This window comes from Giraffa tippelskirchi, chromosome 3 (genome assembly GCF_054371585.1).
Source record: "Giraffa tippelskirchi isolate mGirTip1 chromosome 3, T2T-mGirTip1v1.2.pri, whole genome shotgun sequence".
Taxonomy (NCBI): Eukaryota; Metazoa; Chordata; class Mammalia; order Artiodactyla; family Giraffidae; genus Giraffa; species Giraffa tippelskirchi.
In genome coordinates this window covers 42,161,974-42,175,805 of record NC_137277.1, presented here as the reverse complement: position 1 = coordinate 42,175,805, position 13,832 = coordinate 42,161,974, and the positions used below count along the sequence as shown (strand labels likewise).

Below are 13,832 nucleotides of genomic sequence, written 5' to 3'. Positions count from 1 at the left end.
ACATTCTTGTGATTTTATATTTATGTGTGTGTGTGTATATGTATATGTAATACATAATTTTTAATTTAAGAAAAATAGAAATTATTTGGTGGTAGAATTTTTAAGTAAGAAAAATATACTTACAAAAGACTTCAACAAAAAATAACTAAAAGGAGTTGTTTCTAGGATTTTTTTTTTTTTTTAAGTTTGGGCTTGTTTTTCTGATTTAGTTTTTTCTCCACGCCCTGTGGCTTGTGGGATCTTACTTCCCTGACCAGAGATTGAACCCAGACCCTTGGCAGTGAAAGTGCTGGACTCCTAAACCATACCACCAGGAAATTCTCATGGTTGGGGCTTATTTTAACCATGGGAATTATTGAGGAGTGAGCAAAATCTCTCTCTATACCCAGTGAGATGTGTGGTAAAAATGGATTTCAAAAAATGGCAGACAATTTAGAGAAAATGCTTTACTTTGAAAATAACCCCAAACTGATAAATTGACTTCACATAGTTGGTCTGGTTTTTGTTATTTACTTGTTGGTCATTTTTATTTATTTTTCTGTTACGGATTAACTTCCTGGTTTCACCAAATAAAGATAATGTCTCATGATAGACCTCTGACTTTCTAAAAGACTGTTGGCCAAGCAGTGTGCTTGATGCTTCTATTCAAGAAATCAAGAGAGATGGAGATACTTGAACCTATTGTTCTTTTTTTCCCTAGGAACAAGATCATGGTGTTGGACGGACAGGAACAGTGAATAGTGTTGGCAGTAATCAGTCTATTCCCAGTATGTCCATCAGTGCCAGTAGCCAAAGCAGTAGTGTTAACAGTCTTCCAGATGCCTCAGATGACAAGAGTGAGCTAGACATGATGGAGGGAGACCACACAGTGATGTCTAATAGTTCTGTCATCCACTTAAAACCTGTGAGTATTGGATTTCAGTGAAAAAAAAATCAGCTTTGGTAAATAATTTTCTTCATCTGGTTAGTTTAAGAGGAGTTTAATTTTTTTTTTTTTTTGCTGTTTCAGAAGTTGGGAACAGTTTTAGGTAACTTATTTGAAAATGGCAGTAGGCTTGTTAATTTCCAGTGTTGTGTCTGCATTTGTAAAACTAATGTCTTAAGAATATAGAAAGAATATTTTTAAAATATCTTAGAAGAAATACTATATGTAACGTATTATTTGAAGTCACTTAGATGGAAAGTGAAGTACTTAAAAATAGCAGGTATACTCATGAAATTCATTGTAATATTAATATAGTATTTTTGAACTGTGGGAAAAAGGATTAGGATGGATGGTGACCAAAAGTGATTTTGATCACTTTACATTATCTATTTAATGTTTACAGCTTTAAAATAAAACTTAGAGTCTAATTATGGAAAAATATAAATTCTGGGGTTAGGAAATAATGGGTACTACATTAGTCATTCTTATTTTGAATGCACAATTTTAAATGTTCTTGAAAATATTTTAAGATCAGATAGCTCATTTTAACAATTAATAGGAATACTTCCTTTTTAAACGTCACAGCTTGCAGTGTTACCTAAAAAGTTATTAGGCACAAATAGATGAAAGGTGGAAAGAATGGATAAACAAAACCATGGTATATACATATGGTGAATATTATTCAGTTATACAAAGGAAGGAAATTCTGATACATGGTACAACATTAGTGAATTTTGAAAACATTATGCTAAGTGATATAAGTCAGATGTAAAAGGACAAATATTATATAATTCCTTTTATAAGAAATACCTTGAATAGGCAAATTCATAGAGACAGAAGATGGATTAGAGGTTACCAGGGGCTGAGTAGAGGATGAAATGGAGAGTTTATATTCTTAGGCAAGAGCATCAGCCATAAAAAAGATTATTCCTGTAACTGCTGCTGCTGCTGCTAAGTTGCTTCAGTCGTGTCTGATTCTGTGCGACCCCATAGACAGCAGCCTACCAGGCTCCTCCGTCCCTGGGATTCTTCAGGCAAGAACACTGGATTGGGTTGCCATTTCCTTCTCCAATGCATGAAAGTGAAAAGTGAAAGTTAAGTCGCTCAGTCATGTCCGACTCATAGCGACCCCATGGACTGCAGCCTGTACCAGGCTCCTCCGTCCATGGGATTTTCCAGGCAAGAGTGCTGGAGTGGGTTGCCATTGCTTTCCCGTGACTAGTTGGTTGCTAATTGACTTCCTTTTCAGTAATTGAAGTAATGTATATATCAAGAAAGACTGATTCTTAGAATTTTTACAATTATTTTTTGGTTACTTATTTTGGACCAGTGGCAGGAGTATTATAAAGTTTTTTTAAGCTATATTATTACTTCTTAAACCCAAGAGCCCTAGAGTAATTAATTTTATTACTGCTATTTAAAATACTGGCTGCATGTTTTATTATCTTTGTTTTTAAGTTATATTAAGGCTTTGTAATTTTGCACTTAATGAATATTATATAAATCTAGCCATAATGTTTCATTATCCTGATTGTGTATACTGTTTCATACATTGAGGAAATAATGTCTCCTGATTCAAATTATGTCGAAAATAAAATGTCAACATTCCCATTTTTGTTTTTGCTTTTTAGAATTATGTCTTTGAGATTTATTGATCCATTTGTCTTTAAAATTTAATTTTCTTGAAAGTTCACCTGAACTGTGTTTGTTCACAACAGATAATAATGTTTGTTTCTTTGCCTAGGAGGAAGAAAATTACAGAGAAGAGGGAGATCCTAGAACAAGGGCATCGGATCCACAATCTCCACCTCAAGTATCTCGTCATAAATCACACTACCGTAATCGAGAACACTTTGCTACTATACGGACGGCATCACTGGTATGTATTACCCCAAATTAGAAATACATTTTTCATGTTAGACCTTGGCATCTGTATTCAAGTATAATGATATCTCTTTTTTTTGTATTTTGTATTGCAAACATTTATTCATCATTTAACTGCCTGTTAGGAGAAAGATCTTATAGAAAGCACTCTGAGAGATGTGTATACAAATAACTAATATATTAGACTATATTAAATGCCTAAGAGGGCTGAAAGTGATAGTTGCTCAGTTGTGTCCAACTCTTTCGATCTATGGACTGTAGCCTGCCAGGCTCCTCTGTCCATGAAATTCTCCAGGAAAGAAGTGCGTGGCCATCCCCTTCTCCAGGGGATCTTCCCAACCCAGAGGGCTAAAAGGTATTAAATAGGAATTCAGATTACCTTTGATTTAGGCTGAGTATTTATAAATCATTTGAGGCTTTAATAATTAGTTGGTTTTAGGCACAGAGGGAGAGAAAAAATGTTGTTTCCACCTAAGAATTGATAGGCTAACAAAAATGAGGGGAAATATTTGTGAAATAGCAAGTAATCCTTAATTTGATTACTGATACTTGATATACTTGATCACTTAAAATTTGATATACTTAAAATGTAGTTCTTCTGATTTCCCAAATAATGAAAATGGATTATTTGTTCATTATAAGGATGTTGTTATACTGGGGTATTAATAACCCTGATCAGTCAGATATGTAGGACCAAAACATGATAAAGGTGGGGATAGAAAGACATTAAGATATCAAAGGGAAAGTAGGTTACTAGTAAATATGACAGAAAGAAAAAAATATATGGAAATTGTCTGAATTATCAACTACATAACAGATCCTGTAAATCTCATGCTGTGGCCCATGAATCTGAATGACATCTGGGGTCAAGAACACCATCCCCTGGACTTCCCTGGTGGTCCAGTGGTTAAGAATTCACCTGCTAGCACAGGGAACATGGGTTCAATCCCTGGTCTTGGAAGGTCCCACAGGCCAATGAGCAACTAAACCCATGTGCTGCAACTACTGAAGCCCAAGCGCCTAGAGCTCATGCTCTGCAACAAGAGAAGCCATCACAATGAGAAACCTGTGCTCCACAACTAGAGAGTAGCCCCCACTTGCCACAAGTAGAGAAGGCCTGCAGTCAGAAACTAGAGAAGACCCAGCCCAGCCAAAAATAAAAATAAATTAAAAAACAAAAAGATAAACACCATCCCCTATGATAAGTCAAGTTGTTCCTACTGTTCTTCAACATGTAAATAATTCTTTGAACAGAGCAAGTCGTGAAGATTGCTTAGTTTTTTCATGACCATTTAAAAAAATACCTGGACAAGGCCAGCTTGTTGGGAAAACATCTTTGTGACTGGGCACATATTAATGTTTCCCAAGCAAGCCTTCTGTCTCAAATTTTGGCTCCCTCAAATTAATTGAGAAAACTTTTTTTTTTTTTGGTCATGCCACTCAGCTTACAGGACCAGGGATTGAACCCACACCCTCAGCAGTGCAAGCACAGAGTCCTAACCACTGGACCACTAGGGAATTCCTGAGGAATTCTCTTAAGTTATGGATTTAGAAAACTTAAGATCCATATCCCTAAACCTATTAAGTCTATTTATTTCATATAAAACTTTCATACAGTAGGTAGATTTGTATACAAAGATATGCATAGCTATATTTTTCAATAAAAGTACCATGTACTATAACTCAGTCTAACAGCTTCTGTCTTGGGTTTTTTTCATACAATAAAATGCTTTGATCTTAGGTATTCAATTTGAAGTATTTTTAGCAGTACGCATTATGCTAACCATCAACTAAGAAAACACATATACATACTAAATGCTAGTGTTGTTCACTTTAAAATAATTTATTTTATATTACATGAATTTCACTTCAACTAAAAAAATCAGTTTACACATTTTTTTCTTTATTGTCAGTGCTTTTTGTGTCCTGCCCAGGAAATACTTGTCTGCCCTACAGTCATGAAGATATTCTGTGGTTTCTTCTACTTTATGGTTCTGGATTTTGTGTTTATGTCAAATGATTCTTTTCAAATTGATTTTGGTATAGAGTGATATAGAAGTCAATGGTTTTGTTTTTGTTTTATATACAGAGAACCAGTTATAATTTGATAATACTTTTATTTCCTCTTTGACCTAACTTGACTTTTTGGTAGAAAAATCAGTTGACTAAATATATATGATCTATTTCTAAATTTTATTCTGTTCCTTTGATCTGTTCAGCCTATCCTTCCACCAGTACCACACCATTTTGATTACTGAAATGTATGTCTTCCAACTTTTTTTCCCTCAAGAATGTTTTGCTTCTTGTAGCTCCTTTACATTTCTATATAAATTTTAGAACCAGCTTGTCTATTTCTTTAAAAGATTGCCTGGAATTTTAATTGGAAACTGCTCATTGGAATCTCTTACAGTAATTGTCTACTTGGATAAATAATAGAGTGGTCTAAAATGCTTCTGAAAGAAAAAATGTTTTGCTTTATTTTATTGTTTTCTCTCCATTGTTTGTGTGTGTAGGTTACAAGGCAAATGCAGGAACATGAGCAGGACTCTGAGCTTAGAGAACAAATGTCTGGCTACAAGAGAATGAGGCGGCAACATCAAAAGCAGCTGATGACTCTGGAAAATAAGTTAAAGGCTGAGATGGATGAACATCGCCTCAGATTAGACAAAGATCTTGAAACGCAGCGTAACAATTTTGCTGCAGAAATGGAGAAACTTATCAAGAAACATCAGGCTGCTATGGAAAAAGAGGTGGCTGATTCACTATTATTAATTTATTTACTGTAGATCATAAGCATCTCAGAATTAATCATGATGGCATTTTGATGTTAGGATATTTTCCCTAGAACCAAGCCAGTTCAATTGGGAATAGGGAGAAGCATTTATATAACATGTATAGTATCAAGTACTAAGTCTAGAAACCAATAGACGTGGGATTGTTTCCTAACGCTCATAGTTTTATTGTATCACAGTTGGTAAATTATGCAACCATTCTAGGCCCTAGGTACTCTGATAGTCTGAGGAGTTTCTTAATCACCTATCAATAGGTGATTTAGGTCTCAAAAAATCATTTATGATTCTCTTTGTGTGTTTTTTGGAAACCTTCCTTCAATTTATAGTAGCATTTTAATATCAGAATAATTAAAGATTACTGTAATATAATGAAATGTTAGAGATAATAAGTTAGAGATTCAAATTAAGATTTAGCCCATTTTGTTTATTTACAAGTGTGTCATTCTACTACATGATTTAAGTATATTTTTTAGGATTCTTCTTATGGGAAACCTAATGTTTTTGATGTCCCATCAGTTAAATTTTATTTTGATAGTCACATTTGTCAAGTAAAATGTAAGCTTCTCAGTAAATTAACACAGTATCTAGAAATATATTTATCTAGTCCACATTGAGGCATTATTTATTATAGTTACCCTGTTCACCTTCCCCGCCCCCCCCAAATTAAAAGACCCACTCTCATAATAGTAGAGAATTGGCAAAATAATTTATTGACTAAATAATTATTTAATTTTGAATTAATTTGAATAAAGAATATATAGATATTTAGAATTCTATTGGGCATTAGAAAGTATTTTTAATAACTTGGGAAGAGATAGATACTAACATATTTAGAAAAGCAGATCATGACATAGGATGTGCAATGTGATTACAGATTTATTTAAAATGTGTGTATGCATAGAAAAAATAGGAAAGGTGTATACCAGAATGTTTTTATTGTTTTTCTCTGAGTGCTAAAATCATACAAGGTTTTTTTTTCTTTGTGTTTTTCTGTATTTTCTAAATGATCTACAATGAATATACATTGTATATGTAATCATATGTAATCAGAAATAAAACAGTATCATATATATGTATCTAATATTTAACGTTTTTATTTAATATATAAGTTAAAGGTCAGGGTTTACTTTGAAGAGGAGTATATTATTTAATATACAAGTCAATCTAGATAAAAGGTCATGATTTTATTATATTTTGAATAAATACTCATTTTTTTATTGGGAGCATATTGTTAAATTTTTAAAAAGGTGAAAGCTTTTTAATTCTGTAATAGGTCAACATTTTAAAGATGAGTCCCATTTTTACTGGTTCTCTGAAATTCAAATAAGATGCTAATAAGTAATACTTATTAGTAATTTGTTGGATGTTCTTATTTTGGTAATACTTATACAGATTTTATCCTAAGTGGTATATATTAAACTGTTGCTTTGAATCTGTCTACTTAACTAATTTGATCCATTTTTTAAATTTTTCATAGGCTAAAGTGATGGCCAATGAAGAGAAAAAATTTCAGCAACATATTCAAGCCCAACAGAAGAAAGAACTAAACAGCTTTTTGGAGTCTCAGAAAAGAGAATATAAACTTCGAAAAGAGCAGCTTAAGGAGGTACTTTTATTTAATACCAAATACCACATGATACATTCATGCAATTGATTTTTATGTATTTTGAACTGAGTTGTTTTTTATGTTGCCAGGAGCTGAATGAAAATCAGAGCACCCCCAAAAAAGAAAAACAGGAGTGGCTTTCAAAGCAGAAGGAGAATATACAGCATTTCCAAGCAGAAGAAGAGGCTAATCTTCTACGGCGTCAGAGACAGTATCTAGAGTTGGAATGCCGTCGCTTCAAGAGAAGAATGTTACTTGGGCGTCATAACTTAGAGCAGGACCTTGTCAGAGAGGTATGTTTGAAACTCGAATCTTTTCTGAAAATATGTTAGTCCCTTCTCAGTCTCGGGGCCTTTGCACTTTTGCCTCCCTCAGTCTGAATTCTTCTTTCCTAGATTATCTACATGGCCTGCTTCCCCCTATTCACGTGTCTCCTCAGAAATGCCTCCCCTGATATCCAAATCCTCCTTCTTATTTAAATATTCTTCTCTGCACTTCTCTCTCTTATACACACACACTTTTGGGGGAGAAGTTTCTCTTCTTGCCTAGAATGAAGATTTTATGAAGTCACTGGTTTTGTTTTGTTCCAGTCTTTATATCCCCTATGTGTTACCATTTAACACTTTTTTTATAATCATGTACTTAATTGAGTAAACATAGAAACTCTTGTGTCAGGGAAAACACATATTCTCAGTATCAGGGATACCTCTGAGCACAGATTAGTTTATTTCCAAGAGTGGCTTAAAATAAACTTCAAGTATAGCATAATTGTTCAGATTTACTAATAATTAAAGAAATTCAAATTAAAGCATTTGCATCAGTTAAATAAGAACAGTTTAACAGACTGGCAACATTGAATCCTAGTAACGGCATTGGGAAATGTGCAATGTTGGTAAGAGTATAAATTGATACTGCCCTTTTGGAGCTCATATGCTTTTACCTACAAATCCACTTCTAGAAGTCTATTCTAAAGAAATAATAACATGATTATATGATGCATGATGCACCAACATTTAATGAAAAATTTTTTATAAAGCAAAAGATAGAAAATTATAGTATTTCAAAGCAGAAACCTATGGTGAAACTTAAATAAAAGATCTCTATATACTGATCAGATCTGGATATATGTCCATCATATTGTTAGCTGAAGAAAGCACATTACATGCCTATATTGTATATTGTTACTCAGTTTTTAAAACTATATGTTTTTGTACAATAGTTGTTTCACAGTAGCATGGGGAAAGTTGGGAAGCATTTTCTTCAAACTGTTGTCCTTTGCAGAAAGGGTTTGCAGGGGCAAAGGGAACAGGTTTGACATGTGTGTGTGTTTTACACTTGTTCTTTTTTTAATCTGAAAAAAAAAAAAGGAATTAGAACATTTATCGAGCATCATGTGCTAGGTATTGTTCTGAGAACTTTCCGTTTATGAATTCATTTCATCCTCACATTAAATCTGTACAATAGTTATACTGTTATTTCTTTGAAAAGTGATGAAACTAAAGCACAGCAAGTTTAAACAACTACCCAAGGACTTGGGAGACTGTAGATAGCAGAGCCAGGTCCATATGCTTATCCATTACACTATACTGGGTATACTGCATGTAATAGTATTGGATAGGACACTCTGAAGAAATTTAAAAAATGGCTTAGGGGTTCTCTTCAGATATAAAATTGGGAAACAATGAAAGAAGGAAAGAAAGAAAGAAGGACATTAAGTCTACTGAGATTTGATATGTTTTAAGCTTATGGCATAAAATAGTATTAATGAATAGTAAATGAATAGAATAAGGAAATTTGCCTTTACTAATTGCCCATTTACTACTGTATAGGTCATAAAATCTGATATTTACTGTACAGTCATTATTGAATCTGAGGATTACATCTATTTCCTGGTTAATCTGTTTCTTAGGGTTTTTTCCCCTGGTATTGTACAGCTATAAATATACCTTTGTCTTTTGTGTTATGCATTAGGAGTTAAATAAAAGACAGACTCAGAAGGACTTAGAGCATGCCATGCTACTGCGACAGCATGAATCCATGCAAGAACTGGAGTTCCGCCACCTCAACACAATTCAGAAGATGCGCTGTGAGTTAATCAGATTGCAGCATCAAACTGAGCTCACTAACCAGCTAGAATATAATAAGCGAAGAGAACGAGAGCTAAGGCGAAAGCATGTCATGGAGGTTCGACAACAGCCTAAGAGTCTGAAGGTACCTTTAGCCTAAGCTAAAGTTATTTAAGTAACATGTCTGTGAAATGAATGATGATTTTAAAGTTAGCAGCAGTAGGGCTTGGCATAGAGTTGTTTGGTGTTTAACCTTTCCTTTCTCTTTCTTATTGTTACCTTTTTAGTTTGAAAGTTTGTAAACACTAGTGTGATCTTTGCAGATACTATACAAAAAGTGAGGCAAAAAACAGTGTTTCACAATTATAGTCAGGCTGTGAATAGAATGTCTGCTTTTGATGACAAATGAGTTCAAGATTTTCCATAAAGGAGATTGTTTTGTTACTTTACTAGGGAAGAAAATGACCATGTTCCTCTCAGTTATGTATCTGTATCTACTTACTCAATTTGAACAAAACTGACTTGATTTTAACATCAAGTTATCCCATTTTTGTTTCCCTAATAGTTGCATCTTGCGACTTTCTCCAGGAATTTAAAGGAGACGGGGGACATCAGTTTTAGCACTTATGTAATTTAACTGGGATTTGGGGAGGGCTGGGGTACCCATGTCAATGGAATAGGTGATTCACACCTGTTGCTTGCTCTGCTGTTTCTTCATCTGCCACCCAGATGATGATTTGTCAATGTTAGATGAGTAGAAACAACTGTAACTTAACATTCCTCTTGCTTTCACTTGAGTCAAACATTAAGGGGTATAGTTTATTCTTGGTACAAGTATTACTCTTCTTAAAGAAAAAGTACATTTTTCAAGGAGTTTTTTTTTTTCTCTCTCTCATTAGACTAGTGGTGTGGAATAATTACAGTGTTTTCTTGACACAATATTTTAAAAATAAAAACTTTTTAAAAGACTGGAGGCTGTTATACAGAGGTAGAAAAGAATGGCTAAATGTCATTGTCCCACTCCTGGCTAACTTGAATATTCTTTCAATATTGTTAACCAAGAAAAGTATTTAAGAGTGGCATCACTAAACATAGCTAAACTAAGAGTTTCTCTTTGTAGCTAGGCATTTCTTGACCTTTCACAGGATGGCTATAACTTAATGCCTTGGTTGGTACAAAATATGGAAAGTGTGTGTTTGATATTGTGGTATTTATTGGCAGAGATGGTGGAGAGGATGAATAGTTACTTCCTTGAAAAGTATATTACTTTGGTTTTATATGCATTTGTTGCACACTGAATCAACCAGTCAATATTTCAACTATAGCTTCTGCCTTAGTGAAGTACGTGAGTAAATTCTCGCTTGTAGACTTGAACAATATACCTTATAGAAATATAGCTTATCTTTTCAAATTTTGTTCAAACCTGAGTTCGTAGAAATAACTAACCTGTGATTAACCAAAAACTAAAGCCAAACCCCTTTGTCTCTGAACTCAAATTGTTTTATCTCCAAAATATTTATGTAGTTCATGTCTTTTATCATCACCTCAAGAAGGACTGTCCCCTCCCTTGCCCCACAGTTTATTCCCCTTAAGGGAAAGATAGTTATAATAATGTTAATCAGTTACTGATAGCCTACTTTTGTGGGGTCTGTCACAGACTATGTAATTAGAGTTGAGATTGTCATCAAAAGAAATTGGAGCAAAATGTCTCAGATAAGGAACAATAAATATGCTTATTTTCTGCCTTAGAAATCCGATAAGATATTGTCTGGCCAATAAAAAACTTTTGTATCTATTTTTCATACATGAGAAGAAATTTAATTTTCTGTCATCAACATACACAGTAATCAAAATTAATTTAATATTTATTTGTAACTGTTACCAAAATAATGAGTACTACTTGAAGTCATATGAAAAATGAGATACTTGTATTCTAATGTTTAAAATTAGAGCTTTTGTTACCGAAATACATAGAATCTAATGGTTTGACCTAATAGCCAAGTAGAAACATACTGTACCTGCAACCTTATGATCTAACCATTTTGTTTTTTCCTCTCCCTTTCTCCTAATAGCCTTTTTTTTCATATAAGCATAAGGTGTACCAAATGCCATATGTTAAAAATTATGTATAATCTTTTTTTTTTCCTTCTCAGTCTAAAGAACTCCAAATAAAAAAGCAGTTTCAGGACACCTGTAAAATCCAAACCAGACAGTACAAAGCATTAAGAAATCACCTACTGGAGACTACACCAAAGAGTGAGCACAAAGCTGTTCTGAAACGGCTCAAGGAGGAGCAGACCCGGAAGTTAGCCATCTTGGCTGAACAGTATGACCACAGCATTAATGAAATGCTCTCCACCCAAGCAGTGAGTTTGTGTTACTTAGTTAAAACAAATTCAGGGCCCCTTTCCTTCCACCCCCTGAATGAAGTCTCAGTAATTAAAATACTAATAGGAAGTGGTAGCTCTCCTACACCCGGGGAAATAGTAGTGGTTATCTGTATTTTTCCTGTCTCTGCATTGTTTGGAAGTAGGCATGATTTTTATAGAATTCTCATTGATACATTTAGAGATGAGATTCTAAATGGGCTCCTTGCCAGTGCCTCTCAGGTTTTAGCGCATATCCCAAGAATATACCAAGATTAGAGCAACAGCTTTGTTAGGCAATGGACAAAAAGTAGTACTGTATTAGAAATCTAAATGGTCACATTTTAATGGAAGCAAATACAAAGTATTTTCTACATAAGTTTTGTGAACTTTTTCTTAAAGGGCCAGATAGATAGTAAATATTTTAGATTTTGTGGGCCAGGATACGAAATTGAGGATATTATGTGAATACTTATATTATAGCCATATAAAATGTAAAAACCATTCTTAGTTAGCAGACTATAAAATTAATTAATTAAAACAGGCAACTGTCCAGATTTGGTCTGGAGCTGTAGTTTGCTGGTCCCTGTTCTATAATTATTTTCATTGCAGAGAAGAGGTTCAGGGTCTTATATCACTTAATCAGATTTTAGATTTTTCTTAAGAAAAATATGGTTATTCAGACATCCTCCAAATCGCATGTGATAGCTTTTATCTTCTTGTTATCATCATTGGTTACTGTGCCTTCCTTCTTCAGAGATGTTTACTCGAAGATACAAGAGAGAACAATTGTCTATCCTATAAGAGAGTAGTCTGCCTTTTCTCACACCTCCTTTCCATAGGTATTGAATAAATAGTTCACAGTAGGATATATCTGTTTTTCTCCCTCTCTTTCAGCTGCGTTTGGATGAAGCACAGGAAGCAGAGTGCCAGGTTTTGAAGATGCAGCTGCAGCAGGAACTGGAGCTGTTAAATGCATATCAGAGCAAAATCAAGATGCAAGCGGAGGCACAGCATGATCGAGAGCTTCGGGAGCTTGAACAGAGGGTCTCCCTCCGCAGGGCACTCTTAGAACAAAAGGTATAGATGATAGAAGGAAGTCATTTGTGCTAACATTTGCTTTCATCAGAAGTATTTTATAAATACATTTTCATATTGAGAGAGGTGGCATTAGGTTGTTTTCACAGTACCATATTTCCTTAATTCTAATTATGTAGTGTTTTTCTTTAAATTATTGATTCAGTAATGAACCTTAATGAATTCTTAACATCAGGGGAATATTATTAAGTAGTTAATGCTAGAGGAAGGATATGGGGTTATGTGAAGACAGTTGAATTATGAGTGAGTACCACTGGCTCTGTGTTCCTCACTTTTTTTGTGTACCTAGCTCTACCTAAAGAGGTTGGTGAAAAACTTAGATAAAAAACTTCTTTTCTTAGAAGAAAAAGAACTTTAGTAGTTGCCTGAGAGAGGCAGAGGCAAAGGATCTGGAATATGTACTTTACTCTTATATCCTGGGCCTGGAACTATACAGATCGGTGGAAGAGTACTAGAGCGCAGAAGGTAAAACCTGTTCTACACAAGCTGAAAATGTTGCTTCTAGATGTATCTTTTTCCCCCCTCTTCTCTCTTTTACCTTATTCTTTGTCAGATATATTAGAAAATAGAACTAGAATCCCCAAATTCATTTCCATTCTTTAAGGGATTATAGCTGTGTTTTGTGTGTGTGTGCATATTTGGGGGGAAAACTAATGGACAGAGATTTTTAAATTTTGAAAGAGAAAGGAAAGTTTGTCATGAGAAGTAATAGAATACCAGTTGTACCCAGGATTCAGAGCTATGTTCAGAATTCCTGAGCTGTAAGTTCCCAGCAGGTGATTAGTCTTAGATCCTTTGTATGTTAGTACTTGCCTAATTTATTAAAAGTTGTCATGGTTTCTAGACCATTGGTCCATAGATTTTCCTCTACTTCCAGTAGTTCTGATAAAAATAGAATGCCTTACTAAATTAAAAATATATTCTTAAAATATACACAAGATATTACTAATAGGATACCTAAATAAAATATTCCTTTCTGTCACAACTCTCATCACTGGCTTCTTCGAGGGGTACTTGCCTCTAAAAATTATCTCACTTATGTTTCCCATTCATAATGAGAAAGATAGAAACACATATAAATTTTGAGAAAAGTCT

The 13,832-nt window shown here is 34.1% G+C and overlaps 1 protein-coding gene across 4 annotated transcripts in view; it reads left to right on the top strand.

Moving 5' to 3' along the window:
• TAOK1 (TAO kinase 1) overlaps positions 1–13,832 on the top strand; it is a 91,065-nt gene that overhangs the window by 70,645 nt on the left and 6,588 nt on the right. For 3 of the 4 annotated variants that reach the window (XM_081580234.1, XM_081580235.1, XM_081580237.1), the window contains 8 exons: positions 701–904; positions 2,670–2,804; positions 5,323–5,559; positions 7,079–7,207; positions 7,297–7,500; positions 9,179–9,418; positions 11,427–11,639; positions 12,537–12,719. In XM_081580234.1, the coding sequence (XP_081436360.1) occupies positions 701–904; positions 2,670–2,804; positions 5,323–5,559; positions 7,079–7,207; positions 7,297–7,500; positions 9,179–9,418; positions 11,427–11,639; positions 12,537–12,719 (1,545 nt within the window). The remainder of the gene's footprint in view (positions 1–700; positions 905–2,669; positions 2,805–5,322; positions 5,560–7,078; positions 7,208–7,296; positions 7,501–9,178; positions 9,419–11,426; positions 11,640–12,536; positions 12,720–13,832) is intronic. The other variant, XM_081580236.1, reaches the window with a different exon arrangement.